The sequence below is a fragment of the Dasypus novemcinctus genome, chromosome 23 (genome assembly GCF_030445035.2).
Source record: "Dasypus novemcinctus isolate mDasNov1 chromosome 23, mDasNov1.1.hap2, whole genome shotgun sequence".
Taxonomy (NCBI): Eukaryota; Metazoa; Chordata; class Mammalia; order Cingulata; family Dasypodidae; genus Dasypus; species Dasypus novemcinctus.
Genome location: NC_080695.1, coordinates 39,516,523 through 39,542,162, shown reverse-complemented (window position 1 = coordinate 39,542,162; position 25,640 = coordinate 39,516,523). Strand labels below are relative to the sequence as shown.

Here is a 25,640-nt window from a genome sequence, read left to right as displayed (position 1 = left end):
TACCAAAAAAATCCATAAGACTGCAGAACACAAACATTGAACCCTACCCTAAACCATGGACTATAGTTAATACTACAATTATAAAAATGTGCTTTCAGTTGTAACAAAGATACCACACCAATGCAAGGTGTTAATAATAATAGGGTGGCTTATGGGAATTCTATATTTTATATACAATGCTTCTGTAAAACCACAACAGTGGAAATGAAAATCAACCCTCTTCTGTTTTTATTCCTGTTTAATACTTGAGTGGTAATTTCTAAACATACTTCCATAGAAGAGGAACCTTTTTCCATACGATTTTTCTTCCTGCAAGGCACAACACAAAGTTAGCATTTAAAGAAGTTTTGAAGGTTTACTTGACTGCAGAACCCTTTGAGTCTTCCACAGGATCCATAGGGTTTCCTGGAGAACAAGTTCAAAACCATTAAATTAGCCCTAAGTGGGAAGTGAAGTTGGCTCAATGGATAGAGCATCCGCCTACGACATGGGAGGTCCAGGGTTCAAACCCAGGGCCTCCTGACCTGTGGTGAGCTGGCCCATGCGCAGTGCCGATGCACACAAGGAGTGCCGTGCAACACAAAGTGTCCTCTGCGTAAGGGAGCCCCACACGCAAGGAGTGCACCCCGTAAGGAGAGCCACCCCACGTGAAAGAAAGTCCAGCCTGCCCAGGAGTGGCACCGCACACTCAGAGAGCTGACGCAGCAAGATGATGCAACAAAAAGAGACACAGATTCCTGGTGCCTCTGACAAGAATACAAGTGGACACAGAAACACACACAGCGAATGGACACAGAGTGCAGAAAACTCGGGGCCGGGGGCAGGGGAAGGGGAGAGAAATAAATAAAAATAAATCTTAAAAAAAAAATTTTAATTAGCCCTAAGTTATAGTTAGCCTCTCTTTTTTCGTTTTCCTGGTTCAGAAATATTGCCAGAATTTGGAATATGAATAGGATAGTTTCAGAGTTATTAAACTTCAAGTACTTGACGTGTACTTCTTACACTTTACATTGAGCAGTGATTCTCAAACTTGAATGTGCAGAAGAATCACCTGGAACACTTTAAAATATGGAGCATCCATGGTGATCAGAGCCTATATATCTGGGACAAGAACCTGAAAGTCTTTTTTTGTGTGTGTGTGACCCATGTGATCCTTATGCAGTTGACCCACAATAACACTATGAAACACTCATCTGAGCAATAATCAGGTACATCTTCAGAAACTTACAAGTCTACTCAAACACCAGACAGCAATATCCATTATCCTGAAGCTAAACTTCTTGCTACCTTGGGCATCTGAATAATAGCCACTGAGCATAAATATTTCCCTCACCCTTTCATTTTGGTTTGTAGAAGTGAATGAGAACTGGTGAAAAGGTCACCACCAGACAAATCAGGTCTGTCTAATGCCAAAGCCCATAATCCATACTCCTCAGTCATACTGTGTCTATGTTACAGTAATATCTGCAGTGATTTTTAGTCATTAAAAGAAGGTTCGAAAATACCAGCAAAAAGGCAAGTCAATCTGATTTAGAAAGATTTAAATGTAAAAGGCAATTAAAACAATTATAGTTCTGAAAAAGGAAGCCTGTGTACAGAATACTTCAGTCCTTGACAAAACTAGTTAAATGGAAATATTAATCTATTTTGCTTATACTGTGAAGGTACGGTTTTTGTCTAGATAACTGTAGGGAATTTGCTTTGTTTTACCGGTAAAATAACTTGCAGTAAAGTTTTATTATCTTTCAGGTTTCCGCTTTTAATGCCAGTTACTCTGATTCCGGACTCTTCGGAATTTATACTGTCTCACAGGCTGCAGCTGCTGGAGATGTAAGTTGCAAACTTACCAACTCTAACAAATTCCTCCCCTCACCCCTGAACATGTTTTTAATTTAAGTATGGACTGTTTGAATGCCATGATTTATCAGAGCTCTGTATTGTATGACAGCATCAAAATGTACCTGCTGCGGGATAACTTAAAAATGTATACTAATGCTTCCAGGCATATACAAATGCCTCGTTGGTGTTTTGGTTCAGTTTGGACAAGGGCCATCGACTTGGCTCTAGGATATCTAAATTGAAAACTCGGGAAAAAATCAAGGCCAAGATACATATATTTGGGAATCCTCAGTATAGATATTGTGTTGAAATCAGGGTTATGGTTAAAAGATTACAGGAAAAGATAACAGAAGTTAAAGTTCTTTGACTAAATTACTAAGGAAAGGGTCCAGGAAAAATGGGAGAAAAAGAAGAGATACTGTTGTATTTGTTATCTTTGGAGGATAAGAAAGAAAGAATGATTACATCCATTTTTGATCCACTAGGGATTAATATCCTTTAGTTACCAAAGAGTTGGCAGAGTAGGACATCACTGTCAGTCTTAGCAGTTTTCACCAGTGTAGTGGAAGTGAGCTAGACTTTATAGTAAAGAAATGAATGAGAATTCAGGACTCTGAGGTTGGTATAGGCTGTTTGCATGGAGCTTAGACTTGCAAGGAGAAGGGTCATAGTTTTAGGAGAGTTTACACTGAGAGACTAAGTTGGAAGGAGCATTTATACTGAAAAGGAAAAAAGATTGGAGCAGATACAAGAGGTAGAAAATTATAAATGCGTCAAGTCTGAAAAAGCAAGAGTAAGTGGGGCCCAGAATATATGTGGACATGTCAGAAAGGCTGATGTCAGGAAAATGAGGAGATACCTCCCTGGTGAGGTAGAAGGCTGAGTAATGTTTTGAGAGAGAAGTGAGAATTTGAAGAGAGTAATGACATTTAGGACAAAATGGCTAGATACAGAATGGCCATCAGCAGAAGTTTAGATGTCTTCATGAGATGAGTGACCATGAATTTATAGTGCTGTCAGTCTGGCCTTTCTTTCATAGCATTCAGTAGCCTAATGGAGAAATGGAAGGGGCAGGAAGTGGGCTTAATCCCAGTTGGAATCCTGTAAAGTGGGCAAGTCAGAGTATGAGGAGATGGCAGGATTGTTGGGAGCACTGGCAAGAGCGATTGAAGGGGTGATTTATGGGTCTACACTAGATAGAGAAGTGACGCCAAAGGTGCCTGAGGAATTGAGAGAAAGTGGACAAATCAAGGAACTCTAGTGATCTTGATAGAGTAGGATAAGGATAGAGAGATTAAAGGCTGAGGCTGGGAGTCTTGGAATTCAGGATTTCAGAGGTAGGGCAAATCTAGGTTATGTCCAAATCTGGATGTAGCTGTGTAAATGGGTGGTTAAATTGGGGGGAAATGAAGCCCCTAGAATTTAGGTGATTATAGAGTGCATTAAGAATAAAATAGCAGACCCAGAATGGTGGTAGGGTTGAGGTGAAGAAAATTATCAGCCAGGTTTATTAATATATTTAACAAATATTTACCAGGCACCCACATCATTGGAACTTGAATCCTTCTTGACTTTGGCAAGTCTTCTGAATTGGCTATATATAATTACCACTTTCTTCTTAGTAAAAAGTAAGAGAAAGCAGTGTAAATTGCATGATCTTGTAAGAGTCCGGGGAAAATTTAGAGGTGTTCATCCATTATGGATGATTGTAAATCTCAGTGTTTGCTCTTCCTAAACCATAAGGCCATCCTTTGCCCTATGCTCCTTAACTTTGGGAGAAGCAAAGTTGTACAGTCAGCTGCTTTATGGAATATAGGAGGAATCTGGAACACATCATGACTTAAGAATTCCAGACAGACATTGTGTAGCTTCTTTGGAACTGACCTTCCATCTCATGTTTTTGCCTCAGTAGAGGAGCATTTGGTTGCTGAAGGGGGCTGGTACTGATCAAAGATAACAACCTTTACTTGTCTGTTCTAGGTTATCAAGGCTGCTTATAACCAAGTAAAAACAATTGCTCAGGGAAACCTTTCCAATACAGATGTCCAAGTTGCCAAGTAAGGTTCTTTATTAACTGTGTTCCACATATTTGAAAATTGTTTTTCTAGTTAAAACAATATATAATATATACTCATAAGGATTGAAAAGTATTAAAAAGAAAAGGGAAACAAATATACCTATAATTCTCCTACCTAAAGATATAACATTTGCTTGTTTTCTTGACCTTTTTTAGTGCATTCTTAAATAATTGTTAATATTGTTAGTACTTTAAAATACTCCCATTTAATATAGCATGTTTATTATAGAAACTTGGGGGGGGGGAGGACACAAAAATATTTGACTCCCCATTATTCTTCTTTTCATACATATTATAATGATAGAATGATTACTAGAAATTTGTCATTACCAGAATTAATGAGTGCTTATTATATTAATGTTAATTAAATAAGTTAATAATCAAGTATATTAATATACTTGAACATTTTCTGCAGTTGTAAATGAAACTAAAAAAGATATCTTTGAACTTAAAACATTTTTATGTTTTTTATTACTTTTTGGTATAGATTCCCAACTGGGTCAAGAGTTATTAAAAGTACAAAGAAAGACTGTTCTGTGTTAAAATGTGCATGTATGTGTGTTTATATATTTTTAGATTTCTAATTCACAATCTAAAAAGAATGTACTAGTTTATAGTCACACAACTAGCATATGCGAGTGCTTATTCTACCATAATTTTTGGCAAGTTCTTCCAATTTGGACCAAAAAAATCTGATTTTATTTTGTATTTCATTGTGAGGAAGATTCAAATATTTGTCTCCTATTTGGTGATTTTTTAATTCCTCCTCTTTAGATTCCTAACAACAACTCTAACAGTTTCTCTAACTAAACTCTATTACTAATCCTTTGGACAGAGTTGGAAATCAATCTGCATTTTCATAACATCAGTATAAGATATTTAATTTTGACTCCATTCACCTAAGGCAATCCAAAATGAAATGCATTTGGTCTTCTTGCTCATTTAGTAAAGCCCTCCATCATCCAGAAACACATAATGCTTTTAAAACAATTTACTTAGTACCCTGTTTATGTAATGAGGGGAAAATGACAGGGCGAATTACAGCCCAGGATGGAACAATCTTTTAATCATTTCTGTTCTGGTTAATATTGTTACTTTAGTCATACTAAACACACTACAAAATGGCAAAATAAGTACAGCACAGTTTTTTAATATTGTACACTTGGAACCAATGATTGATAGGATGCAATTCTATATGATTGCACCAAAAAAACATGAGAATAAGTGAAACATTGCATTTTAAGAAAAATCTCATTTATTTAAGAAAGTAAGTGTAGCAGTCTTTATAAGGTATAGCAACATGCAGAAAATGAAGGTCAGTTATTTATGTCAAAGTAAGTTCATTTTCTGCCATTTTGATGGAGTTGATACTTTATCTTGTAAGGTTTAGTCTTCCTATAGTGAATGAGAGAAAATGAGGTGTCATTGCTGAAGGGACAAACTAATAACCTCTTGGTAAAGTTTATTGCAGATAAATTATTTTTTAATTAAGCTGACATCGTGGTAAAATTGCTACATTAAATTTTAATTATGTTTAGATGAAAGTTTTGCCAAAGGATGATCATTTATTTGGGGGTTAAATAACTCAAGTGCCTTATTGAACACCATGTTTATATAGAATAATAGATCTGGGAGAATTGAGAGTTGAGTTTTCTTTTATTTGAAATTGATTGAGACTAATAAGTGCTTTGAGATGGTGGCATCTGCTGGAATGGATGCTTTTGTGCCCATGTTAAAGCTGCCTGCTGGGGCTCTCAAGACATTTACTTTGTCTTTCATCACCACCCATTATGCCTCACCCTCCTTGAGAAAAATCCCAGAATAGAAGTAAGGTTTGGGGGAAAAAGATAGGTATAGAATCAACATACAACATTCAGCTAAATGGACCTAAAAACCCACATAGATCTTTTTCTTTAACAGAAATGGCAGAAATTGTCACCAAAGTATCAGGAGGAAGGAGTTATTACATTAATCAAAACTTCACATTAAAAACTAGATCTAAGTTTCAGTCCAAAATCAAAGAGCAGTCTGTTAGGTTTTCAGATATTTTTAATGACAGCTTTGCTAAATGACAGTGTAAATAATAAAATATTTGGTAAACTGAAGAAAAAGACTGGAAGCCTTTAGCACAATATAAGATTTCAAAGCTGTTATTTTTACATAGTTACCAAAATATGAATTATAGAGTTCAGGAACATACTTTAAAATTGCCTTTCAGTATAAAATTACTGCCTTATACACTCTTTATTGGACAGGAACAAGCTGAAAACTGGATACCTAATGTCAGTAGAGTCTTCTGAGGGTTTCCTGGATGAAGTTGGGTCCCAGGCTCTAGTTGCTGGTTCATATGTGCCACCAACTACTGTCCTTCAGCAGATTGACTCGGTGGCTGCCGCTGATGTCATAAATGTAAGTAAATGAAAAAGCTTCTGTCATGCTATGGGGTTGTTACTTCTAGACTCAAGAAATTCTGATTTAACACCAATAACTTGATCCAATTTCAGAAGAAATATTCAAAGCTTCCTTAGGCTATTTATGTTACTGTCTTGCTGTTTAGTGCCAGTCTTCCTGGTATAGAGGCAAGAGGGCTCATTACCAGCAGATCTACAAATAATATCCTTGTCATTTGGGGTATATGTATCCTGCTCATTCAACTAAATTACCATTAGGTTAAACCATTTGAAATCAATTTTCTTCTAGGTCAAAAAGAGTTAAATACTGGTCATTTCATATGAATTTAATAGTAAAGTTTGGGCATTTCTCAGTCCTTCACAATCCAGGATCTTAAATTTTCCTTCAATCTTTTCAACCTAAGACATTCCACTGCATTTTTTTTTCATGTATATTGTTCCCTACAAGATTGAGTTGTTTTGAGAGCAAAGGCTATGTTTCATACCTCTTTGTATTTCCCTACTGTGCCTAACAAGTACATGAAATGCAGAATAAATTCAAAATCAGTGGTTTTTCTGAGCCTTTTCCACATAAAAATGCAAACTCCTTTTCCATTATTTGGTCTCCATTATCTTTTCATACCACAGGTCTACCTTGTATAGGGACACTGGGGATTGGGGATATAAAGAGACAAAGGCTATTTTAAGAGAATATTCTTGACTCACTTGGTTTCTAAGTTCATCATTACATACTCTTTCAAATGGCTGTTCTCATATTTTGTACCATCACAACCCAGCTGCCTCTATCACCATCTCTCCCTTCTTCTTTAAGAAAGAACTGGCCTGAGATAACGTAGAGGCCACTGCTCTACCCAGACCTGCCTGGTGATGTCACCAACTTGTGGACTTGAACTATTGGCATAGAGAATACTAGGATATAAATCTTGACTTCGAAATTTACAATCCAAGTGTATTTGAATTGGTCCCATTATTTGCCATTGTAATACAGAAACAGAAAAGCACGGCCCTGCCAGAGGCTGACCCTGCCCCACTCTGCATTGCCAGTGAGGTTTTCCTTATTTCCTCCCTGCTGAAACACAGCTACCCTGGTATCTAGAACACCAAACTCACTCAAATGATTACACATGATGTTCAAAGGGAGACCTGAGCTTTTTCTCCTACATTGTTAACAGATTAAAATAAAGCATCAGCCATTTCATGTAATTTCTTTTCAGAAGAGGCTATTATAGAATTGCTGGCTTACAGTGTCCTATTCACAAAATAGTTTATCTACCTAATAGTACATTTTCTTATTTCTGCTAATTTTTTTGTCCTTTTTGTTTATTTAAAGGCAGCAAAGAAGTTTGTTTCTGGCAAGAAGTCAATGGCAGCAAGTGGAAATTTGGGGCATACACCTTTTGTTGATGAGTTGTAATATGGAAGTATATTATACAGGAGAGAGCTGAACATTTTCTCAATCCAGAGCAGCAAACACTTGAAAGTTAAAAGTGTCTAATAAAACATTTATCTTTTTTCTCAATGAGGTGAAATACCTTAAGGTAATTACTCCCAGCTGAGCTAAAGTAAATAAAATAATTCTATTTAAATGTTTTGCTTTGGTATTTCTAATCAGTTAATTAACAGGTATTTGTTGTCTGCTGAAGTCTTTGTTTTAGACCCTGAGAAGGAGACAGGAACATAATAGATTGTGTGGAAGCATTAGAAGCTTTTAAAATTAAAGCTAACTGGCTATGAGGTTGTAAATATTCCCTATTATTGTGACTTTTTAAGGTAAAAACAGCTAAGAATCTGTAATTTGGAGTTAGGATACCTAAATAGTTGGGTTTTTATCCCCCCTTTTTTGCAATTAGAATTATTTCTGAAAAAATTTATAAATACCCTATCAATCATATCTTTTGTTCTCACTGCTTCACTTTATGTCTGGCTTATCTTCACTATAGTAGAGTTTAGTTTTTCATCTCCTATCCATCTATTTCTCTCGAGTCTCTTATGTAACTATCAACCCAAAAAGTAAAAATAGGACCTAAAAGGAAAAAAAAAAAGTCTGTGAGCAACTCACCAAAAATTATATTATTTAAGTAGGGCACATAAAGTTTGCAAGAAAGAAAAACTAAATATCTAAAGACAAATGTGGCACTTACCTTAAAAAATGAAGTTCTCTACTATGTTTAGACATTTGATATTGGGTGACTCGCCACATTTTCTAAAAGATAAGACATTCTTCCCAGAAAAGAGGGTCTTGATGGTCCATCCCAATGATGTTGCTAAATGTGAGAATAAGGTTTGTGAGGCCTGTAAAACCTGAGAGAAGTCTATAAAGGCTGTACAATGCAGTCAAATCATGGAAGAGAATTGGTAATCCACAAGTCTATTATTCTAAGTATAGCAGACCTGCATGTGGTGATGAGTTACACTGCATAGACTGGCAAACCATTGCCTAACCAACCTTGGATACAGGCTGGCCCTTGCCCTTTTCAGCCTGGGCACAGTCTTCCAGCCAGAATGCATCTGAGGTAGAAGAGGCCGAGGATGATCTTTCATTTTCTTGCTTCACCATTGTCCAGTATGGAGAAGGGGCTCTCACTTCTTTTTTATGCTCTCTCTGAATCATCACATCACCATTAATGTCTTTTCCTACACTAATAGTGAGGTTCTTCTTTTTATATCCATTCCATTCTCTAGAGATGGACGTTGGTCTCCTTGCAGGATAATGCTCAGTTGTCTGTTGATATCTGTGATACTTAAGTCTTTTCTCCAAAACCACATCTTCATTGTCATCATTATTTGTGAAAGCTTCATCTTTTGCCTGCTCCATTTTGTTTGATGGGCTGAAATGAAAAGAATAGTGAATGAAATGGATTTTAAGGTCTGAACAAACCTGCTTTGGCTAATAAAAGAAGGATATACTTTAGCTTTACCACTACCTTTCTGTGTCACTTAAGTTTTAAAAGTACCTTTTAACTGTTTTCCATTCCTAAACTTAACAAATTCTGGCTTAAATTATTTCACACTAGTTTAAAAGCTTTGCATAGACATAAGGCAAGCTACTGGCAGAATATTACAAAGCCATAAAGGGTGGCTTAATTTCACTACACTTACAGTGACGAGTTCAATCTGGCCATCTCCTTAAATGCTGTTCTCATGGGCTGCATGGGGTCAGCAATCCCAGACAACATTACTGATTTCCAGGGGAGTCAGAAAATAGTGGGCCTCAAAGATCTTTAGCATTAGTCATTAGCAAGTCTGAGTCCTCTTTTTTTCTGATGACACTGCCACACAGAATAAATCTTGAGTGTACACGTCATTTTTTGCCTGTCATGGGTATACAGATGTGGATTTGTAGAGCACCCTTCTACCCAAATTCTCTTATTGTTCATTATTCTACCTCTGTTGCCATACAAAAGTTTTTAAAAGGCTTGTTGTAACTTGCTCCAACTATTGGCTTTCTTGATATAAAACTTGGGCGATGGTTGCCTCCCAGCAACTATGGGCCCCTGAACTTTTCTAATAACCACAGAACCCGTGCCTACTATTCCTGTCCTGAACAAATGCTACCTGTTACCTGCTCCCCTCATCCTGGTGATTTTGCCCAGGAGATCCAAAACTGGATCTTTGTGATTAAGAACCTCTGGGCTATTCTCTTCCTGCTAAAAGGAAACAGGAAATAGGTTTCTCCTCCTGCAACCTATCACACTTGCCAGTGTTATCACTAATATCATTGGAAGTCTGCCTACTTGTCTCCCAAGAACAGCTTTTCCTGAAGTTTATCTCTACTGATAATATACAATTCATATTCAGTCATTCTCAGAGTCACTGTCTTGATGATGTGGTTTTCTGTAATCCTTGATTCAGTGCCTTGCAAGGAGATTCAGAAGATCTCAGGACCAATTTAACTTCACATACACCCAGGACCACTTGAACGGAATACGAATTTTTTTTTAAATCCAAGTTACTTTTTTTCAGACTACAAGGGTTATCCTTTGTAGACTGTAAATGTCAGGTGGTAGATCAGGGCTCTTATTAAACTGGCATTAAATAATCACACCACAAGCCAGCAGAGGTCAGGGCTGGCTGGAAGCAAAGTGTTTATACTCGTATGTCTGCTCAGACCATTGTCTGGTCCATTCTTTCCAGTGGGCCCAGTGCCATTTGCTCCAGAAAACTTATACCAAAACTGTGAAAGAAGCCTTTTCCTTCTCTTCTGCCCTTTTCCTGCCCTCAAGATACTAAAATGCCCTAACTATAAATGTTTTGGTTAAGAAAGGGGTTCAGAAAGTACCTGGTATGTTGTTCCTTAATTTCATAGGTTTTAGCTACATTTTACATTGGATATTTTATTTATCTCTGCTTTTGAATGGTCAGTATTCCATCCTTAGATTTAAATATTCTAAACCTCAAACTCCTCATTTGTGTAAATAAATGGCTTAATAAGTGTTCTAAAAGCAAATGCCTAAGAGCTCAGACCCCAGAGCCGTGCTATCTAATACAGGGGTCAAGAGCCATTTGTGACTGTTTCAATTAAGTAAAATGGAATAAAATTACAAATTGAGCTCCTCAGTTGCAGTCTCCATATTTCCAGTGCTTGATAGCTCCATGTGGCTAGTGGTTACCATCTGGGACAACACAGAGGACTTTTCTCCCATCACAGGAAATAACTGATGATAAACAGAGCTGTTCCAGAGACAGTGGGACCACTTCACCCTGAGACCTTTAGCAAGTTCACACTCACCTCTCTGGGCCTCAGTTTTCTTATCTGCAAAATGAGGATAATAGCAATACCTACTTTTTTTACAAAAAGTCAACCTGAGGATTAAATGATATCATGGTCTTGTTGCAGAGCCCAGCACGTAGTGAGCACACTGAGTAGTGTGAAGAACATTCACTGTTACTACTGGTTTTAATCAAATTAGGTCTGGTTTAGGGAAAAAACTTTTTCCCCAGCCTTCCTGTAATAGAAGCACCATCCTGCCCAGCTGTTTCAAGGTAGGAGTACAGCATTTGGGGATCTGGAGGCCAGGCCTGTTAAAAGAGTGAGTGCATAACCAGATCTGAAGGGGACAGCTGCTATGCTCTAGCCCACTATCTCCATGTGGGCGTTTTCCAGAAGAAACCAGAGGCCTGGATTCTTGTTTGAGATTTTAAATTTGTGAATCTGGCAATCAGTTTAAATATTTTTCACATTTTTAATTTTGGGGATATATTTTTAAAATGCAAAAACATAAGATTTTTTTTTAAGATTTATTTAGTTATTTCTCTCCCCTTCTACCCCCCCCCCCCAGTTGTCTATTCTCTGTGTCTATTTACTGTGTCATCTTTGTCCACTTCTGTTGTCAGCGGCACGGGAATGTTTCTTTTTGTTGCGTCATCTCTCCGTGTGTGCAGCACCATTCCTGGGCAGGCTGCACTTTCTCTCCCGCTGGGCGGCTCTCCTTAAGAGGCGCACTTCTTGCGCGTGGGGCTCCCCTACGTGGGGGACACCCCTGCATGGCAGGGCACTCCTTGCGCACATCAGCACTGCACATGGACCAGCTCCACATGGGTCAAGGAGGCCCGGGGTTTGAACCGTGGGCCTCCCATGTGGTAGATGGATGCCCTAACCACTGGGCCAAGTCCACCGCCCATAAGATTTTTTTTAAGGAGGTACCAGGGACTGAACCCAGGCCCTTGTACATGCGAAGCAGCAACAACTGAGCTACACTTGCTCTGCTTGAAAAATATTTTTTTTTTATTATAAACACCTTGGTAGCCACCACGAAGGTCAAAGAAAAGAGTTATTACTGGCCCCTCTGGAGAAGTCCCCCATGTATCCTCTACAGGTGACCACTTTTTTTAAAACACTGGGAGACAAGCAAAGCACAGCTATAGGCTCTATTAGTTCCTTGGGCCACAAGTTTGAATCTCTGAAGTAGAATCTATGTCGTATAGTCATTTTCAGTTCTGAGCCAGGTCCCTGGTCATATTTCAAGCCCAATTCAGTAAAGATGCATAGCAGCAACAATGTGCAGGAATTCTGGCAATTATTAAAGGCCATTCTTGCATCAGAACCCTGAATTTTGTCATTAGGATTCTACAGAACACTTCTTTGCCTATCACCCTAAGAAGAGTCCCTCTTACTCCTGTGCTACAAATAAGTTCTCATAGATTATTTAAGTGATTTCCTGAGATTCAAAGCTGGACTTCAATTTTCATTCACTCCTTAAATGAACCCTCTACCACACGAAAGTCCTATGGGAGGTTTAGTAGATCAGTTCCTGCCTTCGTGGAGTTTACAGGGAAAGAGTAAACAATTGTTTCCACAGGTTATTAAAACTGGGATAAATGCAAAGGAAATAACAGGATGCTATGAGAACATGTGATAAGTGGACATCACAGTGCTTTAACACTTCCTTTAGGAAGTCTTCCTGAAGAAGTTTCCGCCATGAGCCTTTGAGAATGAGTAACGGGGAAGCAGATGTGGCATAAGTGATTGAGCTTTCACCTACCACATGGGAGGTCCCGGGTTCAGTTCCCAGTGCCTCCTGGAGAAGGTGAGCTGGTGCAGTGGGCAGGCACGCCAGCTGATGCAACGAAAGAGACGGGAAAGACAATGAGAGACACAACAAACTAGGGAGATGAGATGGCTCATGTGATTGAGCACCTCTCTTCCACATGGGAGGTCTAAGTTCAGTTCCTGGTGCCTCCTGAAGAGAAGACAGACATAGAGAGCACACAGCAAATGTACACAGAGGCATAAAGCGAGCTTAAAACAGCTGGATGGGAAGGGATAAATATTTTTTTAAAAAAGAAAGTAATGATACACTTGGGAGAAGGACAGCAAGGTCCTAATAATGTTCCAAACAGAGAAGAACAAGCACAAGGGCTTCAAGACTCAAGCTACACAAAAACGCAGAAGAGCCCAAAGCCAAAGTGAGCTAGAGCTTCAGGAGAGAAGGGAAGGCAGCTTGGGATGAGGCTGGAGTGCTATTCAGGCCAGCCAAACCGTGGAAAGCATTATAGGCCACTGTTAGGATATTGGCATTTATCCTAAGAACAAAAGGTGTTATAAAATTTTACACAAGAACATATCATGATCAGATGGCATGATAAAAGGATCATTCTGCATAGAGAATGAAGAAAGGGCAAGAACATATGCAGCCAAATGGTGGCTTCGACTGGTGAGATGGTAGTGGCTAAAGAGGTGGACAGATTTGAAGGATGTGTAGAAGGATAAAATGACAAGTGTTAGTGACTGGTTGGTGAGGAACAAGGGAGATAAGAAGCTTCACTAGATTCCTGGCTTGTTCACTTAGGCAGACACTTAGTAAAATAGGAGCCACCAGAGAGCTGGCTTTTGATCCTAGAACATGACGAGTTGGAGGGTTTATGACATCCAAATGGACATATCAGGTTGTTCAAATATACAAGTCTGGAGATAATACAATTTGAGAGTGATTAGGGTATGGACAGTAATAGAAACCACAGGTATTTATGAGATTGCTTAGAAGATTGAGAGAAGAGAGCCAGACTAAACTCTGAGAACTCCAAGATTGGCTAAAAGGATACCAAGAGGAGTTGGCCAAGGGAGTTTCAATAAGGACTGGGGGCTGTGAAGTAGCTGAGGCTGCTCAGAAGCCAGGCCAAATAAAGAGCAGCCCATTGGAATCAACAGTGTAACGGTTGTGGACCACCTTTCAACTGAGTGAGGAAGGCAAACCTACTTAGGAAGATGTCCATTACAGCTCTTTCAGCACATCTGGAGGGGAGGCAAGAGACAGGGCAGTGATTGGAGGGGGGCAGAGAGGAGAGTGGAGCAGAGGTAGGGTTTGCTAAGATGGGAGGGGCTTAGAAAGGTTTAAATGCTATTGGTAAGGCCCCAGAAAGAAGTTGAATATGGAGGAGAGAAAGGAGGAAAGGAGAATGTGTTTAAGGGTTGACTTGGGAAAAAGAGGGGTATGTTGCAGGGAGATGTGGAGGCAGAGTTCCCATCAGACGGCTTTTTTTTTTTCCCTAACTCCAAGTCCAGGATCTTACCTTCATCATTCTGCCTCTGCCTCATAGTGTTTCCTTTCCAAAATGATTTTAAAACCCGCTAAATTATTCTGGTGGTGGCTCCAATCCCTCATGCCATGATCCTACAGTTACTTCTCTTCCCATTTGATAATTCTTAGATTAAACCCAGACTCTGGGGTTTGTAGTATAACAAAGATTTCCTGAAATTAACAATGGCAGAACCACTTACCTTGTTACTGGGAATTTGGTCTCGGGTATTAAATCATATATATCTTGCCATTCTTGGGGTATGTCAATAAAATCTCGGTAAACCTTGACTTGTAGCACTGTTCCTATGGTGATTTGTTGCAAAAGCTTTAAAAATTCTCGAAGAGTATATCCTACCACATTGGCATGGCCAACACTAATCAGGACATCACCTGAAAGGAAAAATTATCGGTAGAATTAACATAATGGTTTAAAGGGGCTATATTGGTTTCTGGCTTGATTGTGAGGTATGTTCGTATCATGGGTTCACATTGTGGTTCATTTTTTTTTTTCTCTCTCTCTCTCTCTCGCTCCTTTCTCCCCTTCCCCCCAGTTGTCTGTTCTCTGTGTCCATTTGCTGTGTGTTCTTCTTTGTCTGCTTCTGTTGTCAGCGGTATGGGAATCTGGTCTCTTTTTGTTGCGTCATCTTGCTGCATCAGTTCCCCGTGTGTGCTGCACCATTCTTGGGCAAGCTGCACTTTTCTTTCACACTGGGCGGCTCTCCTTACAGGGCGCACTCCTTGTGCGTGGGGCTCCCCTACGCGGGGGCCACCCCTGCATGGCACAGCACACCTTGCATTCTTCAGCACTGCACAATATTAGTTAAGGAAATAGTTCTGTTTGAAACACTGGATAATAAGCATGCTTTAATTAAAACTTAGTGTGTATGTAGAGAGTATGTTGGCTCAAAGGGATTTGACAGCTAAGTCCTTTACTTTAGGAAAATGCTGGAAAGGCATAATGGACAACCATGGAACTTCTGAGACCCAAGCAAGTGGGAAGAGGACCACACCTTGGCAACAAGAACCTTACCCCAAAATTGGAAGCTTAAAAGACCAATTATTTACTAGTGCTGGCCTCCCCCACTTTCCCATCCCCAACAGCTAGGACATGGACAGGTAAACTAGACCCAGACCCTGGACACTCAACCTGGGTCACTGAACCTGGAAAATCTGCCTGGGGTAGTTAGTTGTGGCTTTCATTCTCTTCCATTTTTCCAAGCTTTGTTCTCCAGCTTTTCTGTCCAGAAGGCTAAACTCATAAACTCAGTGCCCTAAGATAATTAAATAATGTTCTTTGCAACCAAGAACCTTGACTGCTATTTGAGCACTCAGCCAGAAAGGAAGGAATAATACAAAGAGATTGCTTGGAAAGGACAGGCTCACACTGGGTGAAATCTTAACTCTTCAGATCTTAGCAGTACTCAGGTCCCACTATATGGGGCTTTGTAGCTGACACAGGAAGAAATGACTCTGATGCAGACCCCCATGGACGAGTACATCTCTGTGGGGGGTGGGGGGGAAGCTAGGGAGCTCTCAATCACCCTTTTTAAGATTTTTTTTTATTTACTTCTCTCCCCTTCCCTGCCCTCCCAGTTGTCTGCTGTCTGTGTCCATTTGCTGTGTGTTCTTCTGTATTCGCTTGTATTCTTGTCAGCAGCACCAGGAATCTGTGTCTCTTTTTGTTGCGTCATCTTGCTGTGTCAGCTCTCCGTGCGTGCGGCGCCACTCCTGGGCAGGCTGCACTTTTTTCACATTGGGCAGCTCTCGTTCCAGGGTATATTCCTTGCACTTAGGGCTCCCCTACACGGGGGACACCCCTGCGTGGCGGGGCACTCCTTGAGCACATCAGTACTGCACGTGGGCCACCTCATCCCATGGGTCAGGAGGCCCTGGGTTTGAACCTTGGACCTCCCATGTGGTACTTGGAAGCTCTATCCATTGAGCCAAATCCACTTCCCTCAATCACCCTTGTTACAAGGACAGCTCAAGCCTCCTAAACCCAGAGAATAGAGAGAGGAGTCAAGATGAAGTACCTTCTCTTTGATACTACATCCCACTGTGCTTAAATTGGGATTTATACTGATCCCTGTAGAAGTCTCCAAGGAATGAAAGGACACATCTCCACAGTGCTGGATCCTACCAGAAATAAGAGTTCCCAGGATTCAAGAAAATGAACACTTAAAAGGGTGAAGAAAACTTTAGCTCAGAGTTAAAACAAACCAAGTATCAGAAGCTAATTTCAGAATGAAGCAAGGCTTCTTCCAGCTACCTGCAGTGTGCCATATGAAACAGCTGCTCATCCTACCGAGGTTAATTACAATGGCAAAAGAACTCGCTGGATGAGCTTACTTGCCTAATGTTAAAAGAAGCGTTTATAGCTGAAAGCTATGGCTTGGCATTCTGCTTAATTATGTTGTAAAAGGGTGACTTTTATCAAGAGGGCAGACAATAAACAGCCTAATTCCCTGACCATTCTGGCTGTAAACCAAATGTGTCAGAGTATGAATGTGATTATTCTGGCAACAGATATTAACCCTGCCCTTCATAAAGAAATACCAATTTAGTATTTATGAACACCAACCTCATTACACTTTTTTTTTCTGTTGTAATGGGCTGTAGGAACCACACCATATAAACTTCATCTCCATTACCAGTATTAAATCAACTTTGCAGCAGCCAAGCCACTATTGAAAAATACCCTTGATTTATTTTTCTCTGTCTCTCCCAACGAGGCTGTGAGGTCCATGTGCCCCATGTGGTTAGGGACCACATCTGTTTGACTCACCACCATTATTCCCCAGTGCCCCGCATGTGCCAGCACACGGCAGGCATGCAGGTACATGCTTATTGAATGAATGAGGTCTGGTAAGGGCAGTGGCCAGTAATTGGCTTGTGTTTACCTTCCAAGTTATATTAATTTATTCAGACTGTGGGTATCAGAGTTTGTTAAAGTTATACTGGGCCAAAAAGAATCTAAAGTTTAGCCAGAATAAGCTAACACTAAGCTAAATTAGAAAATCAAGATCAGCCTCAAGAAACCCTATGAGAAAATTTAAGCACATGGATGAGAAATAAGCTGGGAGGCAGTGGGGTCAAAGAAAGCACAGGTCTCTAAGAATACGGTCTACCAAAATCTCAGAATCATTGACAAAAATGACTGACTTTTAAAATCGAGAAGCTGAAGAGAATGTGGCTGACTTGTCATGAAGCAATTTGGAAATCTCATTTCTAGTCACTTTCTAGGCAACATGGGATCAAATCTCAGCCCTGACCACTGACTTAGCTGTACATGCTGAACAAGTTTCTTCATCTCTCTAAGCCTATCTCATTCTCAACCTCCCAGGAGTGTTGTAAGACTTAAAAAGATAATCTTGCACAATGCCTGATACAAATACTAGTTTATCGTTCATTCACTGAACACAAGTGTAACAAATGCACCTGTACTATAGGTGAGTCCTGGATTTAAAAGACGAACTCCAGACTGCTCCTGACCTCAGGGTTTCCGTTAACTGGAGCCCCCACCACGCGACTCTGTTTCATGTGCACAAAAGCAGACTTCTGTCCGCTCTTGGCCAGTGTGCTCCCTGGTTATCAACCAGCATCTGTCACCTGATCCCGAAGCAGCAGAAGAGAACACAGAAAAGCCCAGGGTGTCTGTCCTGGAGTTCTTTTGATCTGTAAAGTCCAGAACTCTCCTTCGCTGGTTTGTTCCCCAGCACCGAGAAGTGATATATCTTTGCATTTTGAATGAGCCCAACTGTTTCACACCACCACTGCTTCTAACTCTGCCTGCAAATTAGAATCACCTGAGGAGCTTGGAAAACAAACTACTTGGTTCCCACCCCAGACCAATGGAATCAGAAACCCTGGGGAGCACAACCCAGGAGTCTTACTTTTAAAAGCCCCCCAGATGATTGTAACAGGTAATCAGGCTTGCAAACCAGTGGTTTAATCAGCTGGAGCTCCTTATTTTAAAAAAAGGACTTCTTATTTAAAAAAAAAAAAAAAGACACTCTCTAAAGGATCCATTACTAAGAGCAGCCTAGGAGAAATGATGGTCAATATTTTGATAGCACTTTAGTTTTCAAAGCACTTTCATAAAAATTATCTCATCAAATCCTAGCAACCTCTAACAAAGGAATATTACCCTGATTTAGAGACAAGGCCGCTGATACCTGGAAGGTGAAGTGACTCTGTCGAAGGTCACACAGCTAGTGGCAGAGTGGCAGAGGCTGGGCCAGAACTCAGCCCAGTGAACGCTAAATGGTTTCTCCTTCTTGCCACCTCACCATCCCATTTTACTTACCCCACTTCCAAGCACAGCCCGAGGCTCAGGGCAAGCAAGCAGAAAACACATCTTGAACTGGATGGAAAATTCTTTCACCCACTGACAAAAGCAAGGCAGTGTTGGTAAAGCACTTGGACTCTCAAGCTTGACTAGACAGGGTTCAAATCCTGGCCTCAGCGTGAGCAGATTATTAAAGATCTGATTCTTTATTTGCAAGATGACTTAATGCAGCATCTACCTCAGAGGGTATCAGGAGGGTAAAACAAGAACTCGCACCTAAATGCCAACCATGATTAATACCACCTACGAGGGAAACGGACTTTGGCCCAGTGGTTAGGGCGTCCGTCTACCATATGGGAGGTCCGTGGTTCAAACCCCGGGCCTCCTTGACCCATGTGGAGCTGGCCATGCGCAGCGCTGATGCGCGCAAGGAGTGCCGTGCCACGCAAGGGTGTCCCCCGCGTGGGGGAGCCCCACGCGCAAGGAGTGCGCCCGTGAGGAAAGCCGCCCAGCGTGAAAAGAAAGAGCAGCCTGCCCAGGAGTGGCGCCGCCCACACTTCCCGTGCCGCTGACGACAACAGAAGCGGACAAAGAAACAAGACGCAGCAAATAGACACTAAGAACAGACAACCAGGGGAGGGGGGGAAATTAAATAAATAAATAAATCTTTAAAAAAAAAAAAAAATACCACCTACGAAAAAGAAATCCTTATCCACAGAGTTCTGGAATGACTCTGCCTGTGGTACTTATATCCCACTTATTAAAGGTGGCTGATCCTGAGCAAGAAACACCAGCTCATCAAGTCTCTTTTTCTTCACCTATTAAAGGGAGATGATAGTGAGAATACCTACCAAGAGGCCTATAATGAGAATTAAATGAGTTAATACAGCAGTGAGGGCTTTCTAAGGGTAGCAATGGGCTGGGTCAGCAGAAGCTCTCAACCAGTATCATCGTCGTCACTATGGTCACACTCAATCCTAATGAGCCGAGTAAATGGGAGAGAGGCAGAGGAGTGGGTGGGAGGCACAGGGAGACCACGATCACCTGGCTGCAGTTTCCCGTCCTTGGCTGCCGCTCCCTTCCTGATGAGGTGGCTGATCTGGAGGTAGGGCCCGTGCTGGATGATGATCAGGCCCAATCCCATGCTGCCCACAGTGAGTTTGGTCTTCTGAGTTCTGCTCAAGGTGTGTGCAGATGCCTTTAGCTTAGTGTTGACTTGTCCTTCTAACAGAGAGAGGAGAACTTGTTTCATTCCTTCACCCAGAAGGCGGCATGGCAGTGGCACACAGGGGTTCTGATGCTAGACCTCTAGGGCATTACTTAACCCCTTTGCTCATCAATTTCTTCATCTGAAAAGTGGGGCTAGTGATAGTGTCCACCTCACAGGGTTGTTATGAGGATTAAAGGAGACAGTCATAGGGCTTATGCGCAGTACCTGGCACATCATAAGTGCATCAACAATATCAGTTATTATCCATTCACTCAACAAATATTTATTGATACAGGTAGTGTCCCAGGCCTTGGGTTTACCATGGGGAGTAAAACGGGTATGGAGCTTACAGTCTAGGGGAGGAGACATATCAGTCAGTCAGTCACATGCCTCAATATATGTTGACTAGCAAATGGTGGACCATGAAGGAAAAGTATGGAGAGCTCTAAGCGTGAACAAGAGGGGCCTGGATAGAGCTGGGGAAGACAAGGCAGACTTCCCTGAGGAGGTGACATGAGAACCGAGATTGAAAAGACCAGTAGGAATTATTTAGGCAAAGTGGGGGAGTGGAGCCATCTGTATCCAGGTGTCCAGAGTGGGAGCAGGAAATGAAAGGGTTACTGCAGTCAACAGGCATGCCAGGGTGCTGAAAGTGGAAATGAACGGTGGAGGGATTCCAAAAGCATTTGGATTACTCAGCCCTAAAACGGGATAAAGTTCTGATACATGCCACTACAGGGAAGAACCCTGAAGACATCACATTGAGTGAAGTCAGTCAGACACAAAGGGACAAATATTGTATGATTCCACTTACATAAAATAGCTAGAATTCAAATGCACAGAGGCAGGAAGTAGAGTACAGGTTACCAGGGCAGGGGATAGGGAAATGGGGAGCTAATGCTTAAAGGGTAAAAGGTTTCTGTTGGGGGTCATAGGAAAGTTCTGGTAACGGATGGTGGTGAAGGTAGCACAACATTGTGAATGTAATTAATCCCACCGCATGGTAAGCTTGGAAGGGGTCAGGATGGGAACATTTATTTTGTATATATGTGTCCATAATTTGTGAAAAAAAAACAACTAAAGAGACAATGTCAGTTAAATGTAATACATCATCCTGGACTGGATCTATTAATGGAAGGGGAAAGGTATAAAAGGACCTTACATGAACATATGAAAAAAATAGTATATAGACTATAAAACTTTATATCAATGTTAAATTCCTTTGTTAACTATACTTAAGGTGGTTACATAAGTGAATAACTTTATTCTTAGGAAATGTACATGGAATTATTACATGTTATGGGCACATGATGGATACAACCTGCTCTCAAATGTTTAGAAAATAAATAGATGACAGAATGATACAGCAAATGTGGCAAAATACAATTGGTGGATCTGAGTATCTGGGGTGGAGCATGTTGGAGTTCTCTTTTTGGAGTTTGTTATTATTTTTGCAACTCTCCTGTACATTTGAAATTATTTTAAAATAAAAAGTTTAACAGCAAAAAAAAAAAGGGAAACAAGCAAACACACAAAAAGCATTTGAAGGAAAAGCTGTGGTCCTTTCAGACAATAGGTGAGGGTGGGGAGGTATGTTTTTTGCAAAACCAAATCTCACAAGAAAAGTTTTAAGAACTTGAGTAATGATTCAAAAGAACAAAAGTTTCTGAGGAGACGATTTTCAGCACTCCCTTCCAGCATTCCACACAACACTTTTCCTTAAGGACAATTGACAAACTTCTGCTTGCCAAGACCATGTGACCATGATGCTTTGGGGGCCATGGGACCTCAGCACTGCTTAAGGGGGGGGGGGGGGGGGCTTCTCTGGCTCCCCCACCCCCAGCTGTGGGAGGCTGGCAGGGTCCGTGGCTCTTTCCACTAAGCGGGTATCCTTGCCTACCTCCAACCTCACCTTCCCCCAAACCACAGATGCTGTCTGGAAAATAAATAACAGCACAAAGAAATACTGTCCTAGGAGAGTTTTCAGGAACATTGGCAGTGGCGTCCGGCAGGTCACCCTCTCCTGGAACCTGTGGTTCTGAGTACGCAATAAAGTCGCATCTTGGGTGGGGGATAGGTCCAACCTCATTTTGGAAATTAAATGTGAAATTACAAGGTGAATCTACAACGACGCCCGGACTCATGGACAGCAGGGCTATCAGTGAAAGAAGCCAGACCCAAAAGAATCCACACTATACGACCCCACTTTCATGGCATTCTCCACGGAAAGGGGCAGAAAACAGATCAGGGGGTGCAAGAGGGGAGAGAGGTTGACTGCACAGGGGCAGCAAAGTAATTTGGGGGGAGAGGGGGGAAGGGTTGTTCTAAATCTTGATTGTGGTGGTGCTGAGCCATGGGTAGAGACCTGTACACTAAAAAGGGACCATCTTTCTGTATCTGAATTATACCACAATGAACAAATGATGGCGAGAGGATCTCTTCCAGGCCAAGAGTGAGAGGAGACCATTTTACAGACGAGGAAAAGTGAGGAAGTCTTGGTCCCCAGGGCGTCACTCCCTTCCCACTTCTAGTTACCATTTTTCTTTTTGCGGGGGGTCTTCTCCATGGCCCCAGCGGGGCGAACGGCTAAGGTGGGCCTCCCGGAGCCAGGGCTGGAGACCGTCCAACTCCCAACAGTTTCGAACCCACCCGCGAGGTGCCGCGCCGCGCGGGCGGCAGCGGGACCTCGCGGGCCGTCCCTCGGATGAGCCGCCAGGGGGCGCCGCGGCGCCACCGCTCAGCCGCTGGGCAGCAGGGCAGCCCCCGCAGGTGCGCAGTGGCTCGTCACACACGTGCCCTGGTCCTGCACGCCAACGCAGAGTGTGACGACGTCGGTGGAGAAGCGCAAAACCTGGACGGGGACTAGCACAGTGCCTGGCCCACAGTGGGCTTTCCATTCGTTGGTGAACTCCTCAGCTGGGGAAGGTGGAGGAAGCACAGAGGAGGCGGGTGTCTCAAAGCTGTGAGACGGTCTGCAGAGGAAGATCAGAGAAGGCCAAAGAACTCCCTGCAGCGCCCCTGACAATGGCGTTTTTAAGTTTTGTTACAGCTCCAGGTCCAGCCTGCACTTTTTGTCATGGGTGTTTGAATGAGAAAAGGCCAAGGGTGGCCTGAAAAAATGAGTCACAATTAGGAGAGGAATTAATTCTTCCTTCTTTCTTCCAAATTAACCCTCCTCCCACACACACTCACTCATGGAACAAATATTTACTGGAAGCCTGCTCTCTGGTTTGGGCTGATGCTGGGACATAACAGGAGGTAGGACAAGCAAGGGCCGTGTCATCTTGGAGCTTAGATTTTAAAAGGAGATGAAGCAGACAGTTTTAAGAAAAATTGAAGTCATCAAAAATAAATTCTAGAAGAAAAAGAAAACAAGGTAATGAGGTCCTGCTGTTTTCTCCCATTCTGGTGCAATTGGTGAAGGACTGAAAGGGCATTCAGTCCTTCACCAAATCGTTATCTGGCACCTATTGGGTGCCAGGCAGTGTGAATGGATGTCCATGGTAAACCTGGGAGGGAACCAGTTTATTCTGCTGTTTCTGTGGCTCTACCCAGATTTTTTTGTTGGATAATTCCTATTGCATGGAGGCTGAGACAAAGAGAAATGAGCAGTGTCGTCCCTAACCCTCTCCTCTCAACCTCAAGGAGTCTCTTGCTTGGGGCTTCTTGTGTAGGTCTCCTGTTTCCCATTCCAAACAGCCTAGCCAGAAAGCAAAATCTTCCTATCAGTAGAGGAATGCTGAGAGTTGGTGGGAACCAAGCAGGACAGCATTTGTGCTTAGTAAGGCAAGCAGTCTAGCACCTGGCATACAGAGGGTCCCTCTGCCTTCCCACCATCCCAAGCTGAAAAATTTCTTTAGAGCAGATGCCAAGATCGCACCGACTGGAGGAACTGCAGGAAATGAACTGGAGTGATGCTGTGCTGTGCTGCCCATATCCCTCTTTTTTTTTTTTTTTTTTTTTTTAAAGATTTATTTTTATTTATTTAATTCCCCTCCCCTCCCCCGGTTGTCTGTTTTCTGTGTCTTTTTGCTGCGTCTTGTTTCTTTGTCCGCTTCTGTTGTCGTCAGCGGCACGGGAAGTGTGGGCGGCGCCATTCCTCGGCAGGCTGCTCCCTCTTTCGCGCTGGGCGGCTCTCCTTATGGGTGCACTCCTTGCGCGTGGGGCTCCCCTACGCGGGGGACACCCCTGTGTGGCACTGCACTCCTTGCGCGCATCAGCACTGCGCATGGGCCAGCTCCACACGGGTCAAGGAGGCCCGGGGCTTGAACCGCGGACCTCCCATGTGGTAGACGGACGCCCTAACCACTGGGCCAAAGTCCGTTTCCCTGCCCATATCCCTCTTTAGGACTGAAGGAGCTGTAGGGGCAGTAGGAGCTGGAGCTTGTCCCATTCACCTGCCTCTTAAAAGTTTTCCCCAAGAAAAGATGCTGCCAGGGTCTTGAAAGTGCTTTTCTCAGAGCCGACTTGGAGCGGTGGATAGGGGGGCACAGCAGATAGACTGTTGTAAATGCTGGGCTGTGCTGCCTTGGTCCCCTTCCAGACTGGAGGACTCATTCCATTGCTACTGGCAAGGTTGCAGGTTGACAGCCCTCAGTGACCAGCCCTCTCTGAAAATTGTCCTTGGCTCAAGAGAGATGCCTTATCCAAGGTCATACTCCATCCCTGGGGCAGACAGCATCCAATGACTGGTCGAGGCAGGGATACAAAGACCTAGCCCCTCTGCCCCTACTAGGACCAGCTCTGAAGGGCCGTCCCAGCTTCTGGAACCTCTTGTGACTGCACCACAGCCCAGTTCCCTCAACCCTGCTTCCCGCCCCCCAAGCCCTCAGAAGTTGATCTGAAAGCATTCCTTGATACATTTCTTGCACACTAATGGCTCACCTCTTGTCTCAATCTGCTCCAGGGGAAACCAACCCGTGAGCCCTGGGCCCAAGCTGTTAACCTCTGGGTTTAGCTCTTTTGTCTTCTCTGAACCCAGAAAGCCCAGGTGTACACATGGTGCTCACCCCACACTCTTGGCCTGCATAGGCAAGGTTGCTCCCTGGAGAGGCAGTGTTCTTTAGTCTGCCAGGCTAAAGACACTTCTTAAAGATGGGATTGATCACAGTTCCCAGCACAGCTTTCCCCAAGGTCCCATCTGGACTCAGCCTCTTCTGGGCCATGGCTTACCATCCATTACGATAAAGCACCTGGTGCTCGCTGCCCTTTAACAGTGGCAGAATGGTTGTCCATGACATGGGGCGGCCAGCACAGCTCCCTCCTGGGGACCTTCCATGTTCTTCTGAGCCTCCAAGGACTGTCTGCTGTAAGAACCCCCAGGTTCATCCTCTGAATAGAAAAGCTGCAGCTGCTTTGCTTAGGAAATGGGAGGCTTCTATTGCCAAGGCAGAGGTTCAAGTTCTGGGAGTTTGTGCTGGTGGATGGGGGGCGGGGGCGTGCTATGACTTTAAGATAGTAAGCGAGGCTGGGACAAGAATACAGTTTCTGTATTCTTTTTATTCCACTACACTGCTTCTCCCTAACACCTAGGGTTTGTCCCTAATCAAATCTAGACTGAGATATAAAGAGAACTGATCTAGTCTTGTAGATCTCAGAGAGATACTTGGTCCTCTGAAACACCAGGTATGTTGGGGAGGTGAGAATGAGATGTGAGGCCAAAGACAAGGAATAATGAGAAGCCTGCCAACAGGGTGTTTGGCCCCTGTCCACTCCTGCCCTGCCCCAACCTCCACCCCTGCTTGGTAGCAAGCCATGGGATAGACTGTAGTGATATGCAGCCATTAATTTGATTTAA

The 25,640-nt window shown here is 42.5% G+C and overlaps 2 protein-coding genes across 2 annotated transcripts in view; one reads left to right on the top strand and one right to left on the bottom strand.

The window, feature by feature from the left end:
- UQCRC2 (ubiquinol-cytochrome c reductase core protein 2) overlaps positions 1-7,913 on the top strand; it is a 37,582-nt gene extending 29,669 nt beyond the window's left edge. The window contains exons 11-14 of the mRNA XM_004447373.5: positions 1,750-1,830; positions 3,820-3,896; positions 6,172-6,325; positions 7,658-7,913. Of these exons, the coding sequence (XP_004447430.1) occupies positions 1,750-1,830; positions 3,820-3,896; positions 6,172-6,325; positions 7,658-7,741 (396 nt within the window). The 3' untranslated portion in view covers positions 7,742-7,913. The remainder of the gene's footprint in view (positions 1-1,749; positions 1,831-3,819; positions 3,897-6,171; positions 6,326-7,657) is intronic.
- Positions 7,914-8,674: 761 nt separating this feature from the next.
- On the bottom strand, positions 8,675-22,476 carry PDZD9 (PDZ domain containing 9). The gene is made up of 4 exons (XM_058286293.2): positions 22,379-22,476; positions 19,678-19,857; positions 14,546-14,735; positions 8,675-9,155 (listed from the first exon to the last, which is right to left on the bottom strand). The coding sequence occupies exons 1-4, from the start codon at positions 22,407-22,409 to the stop codon at positions 8,765-8,767; spliced, it is 792 nt and encodes a 263-aa protein (XP_058142276.1). The 5' UTR covers positions 22,410-22,476; the 3' UTR covers positions 8,675-8,764.
- Between the last annotated feature and the right edge of the window lie 3,164 nt (positions 22,477-25,640).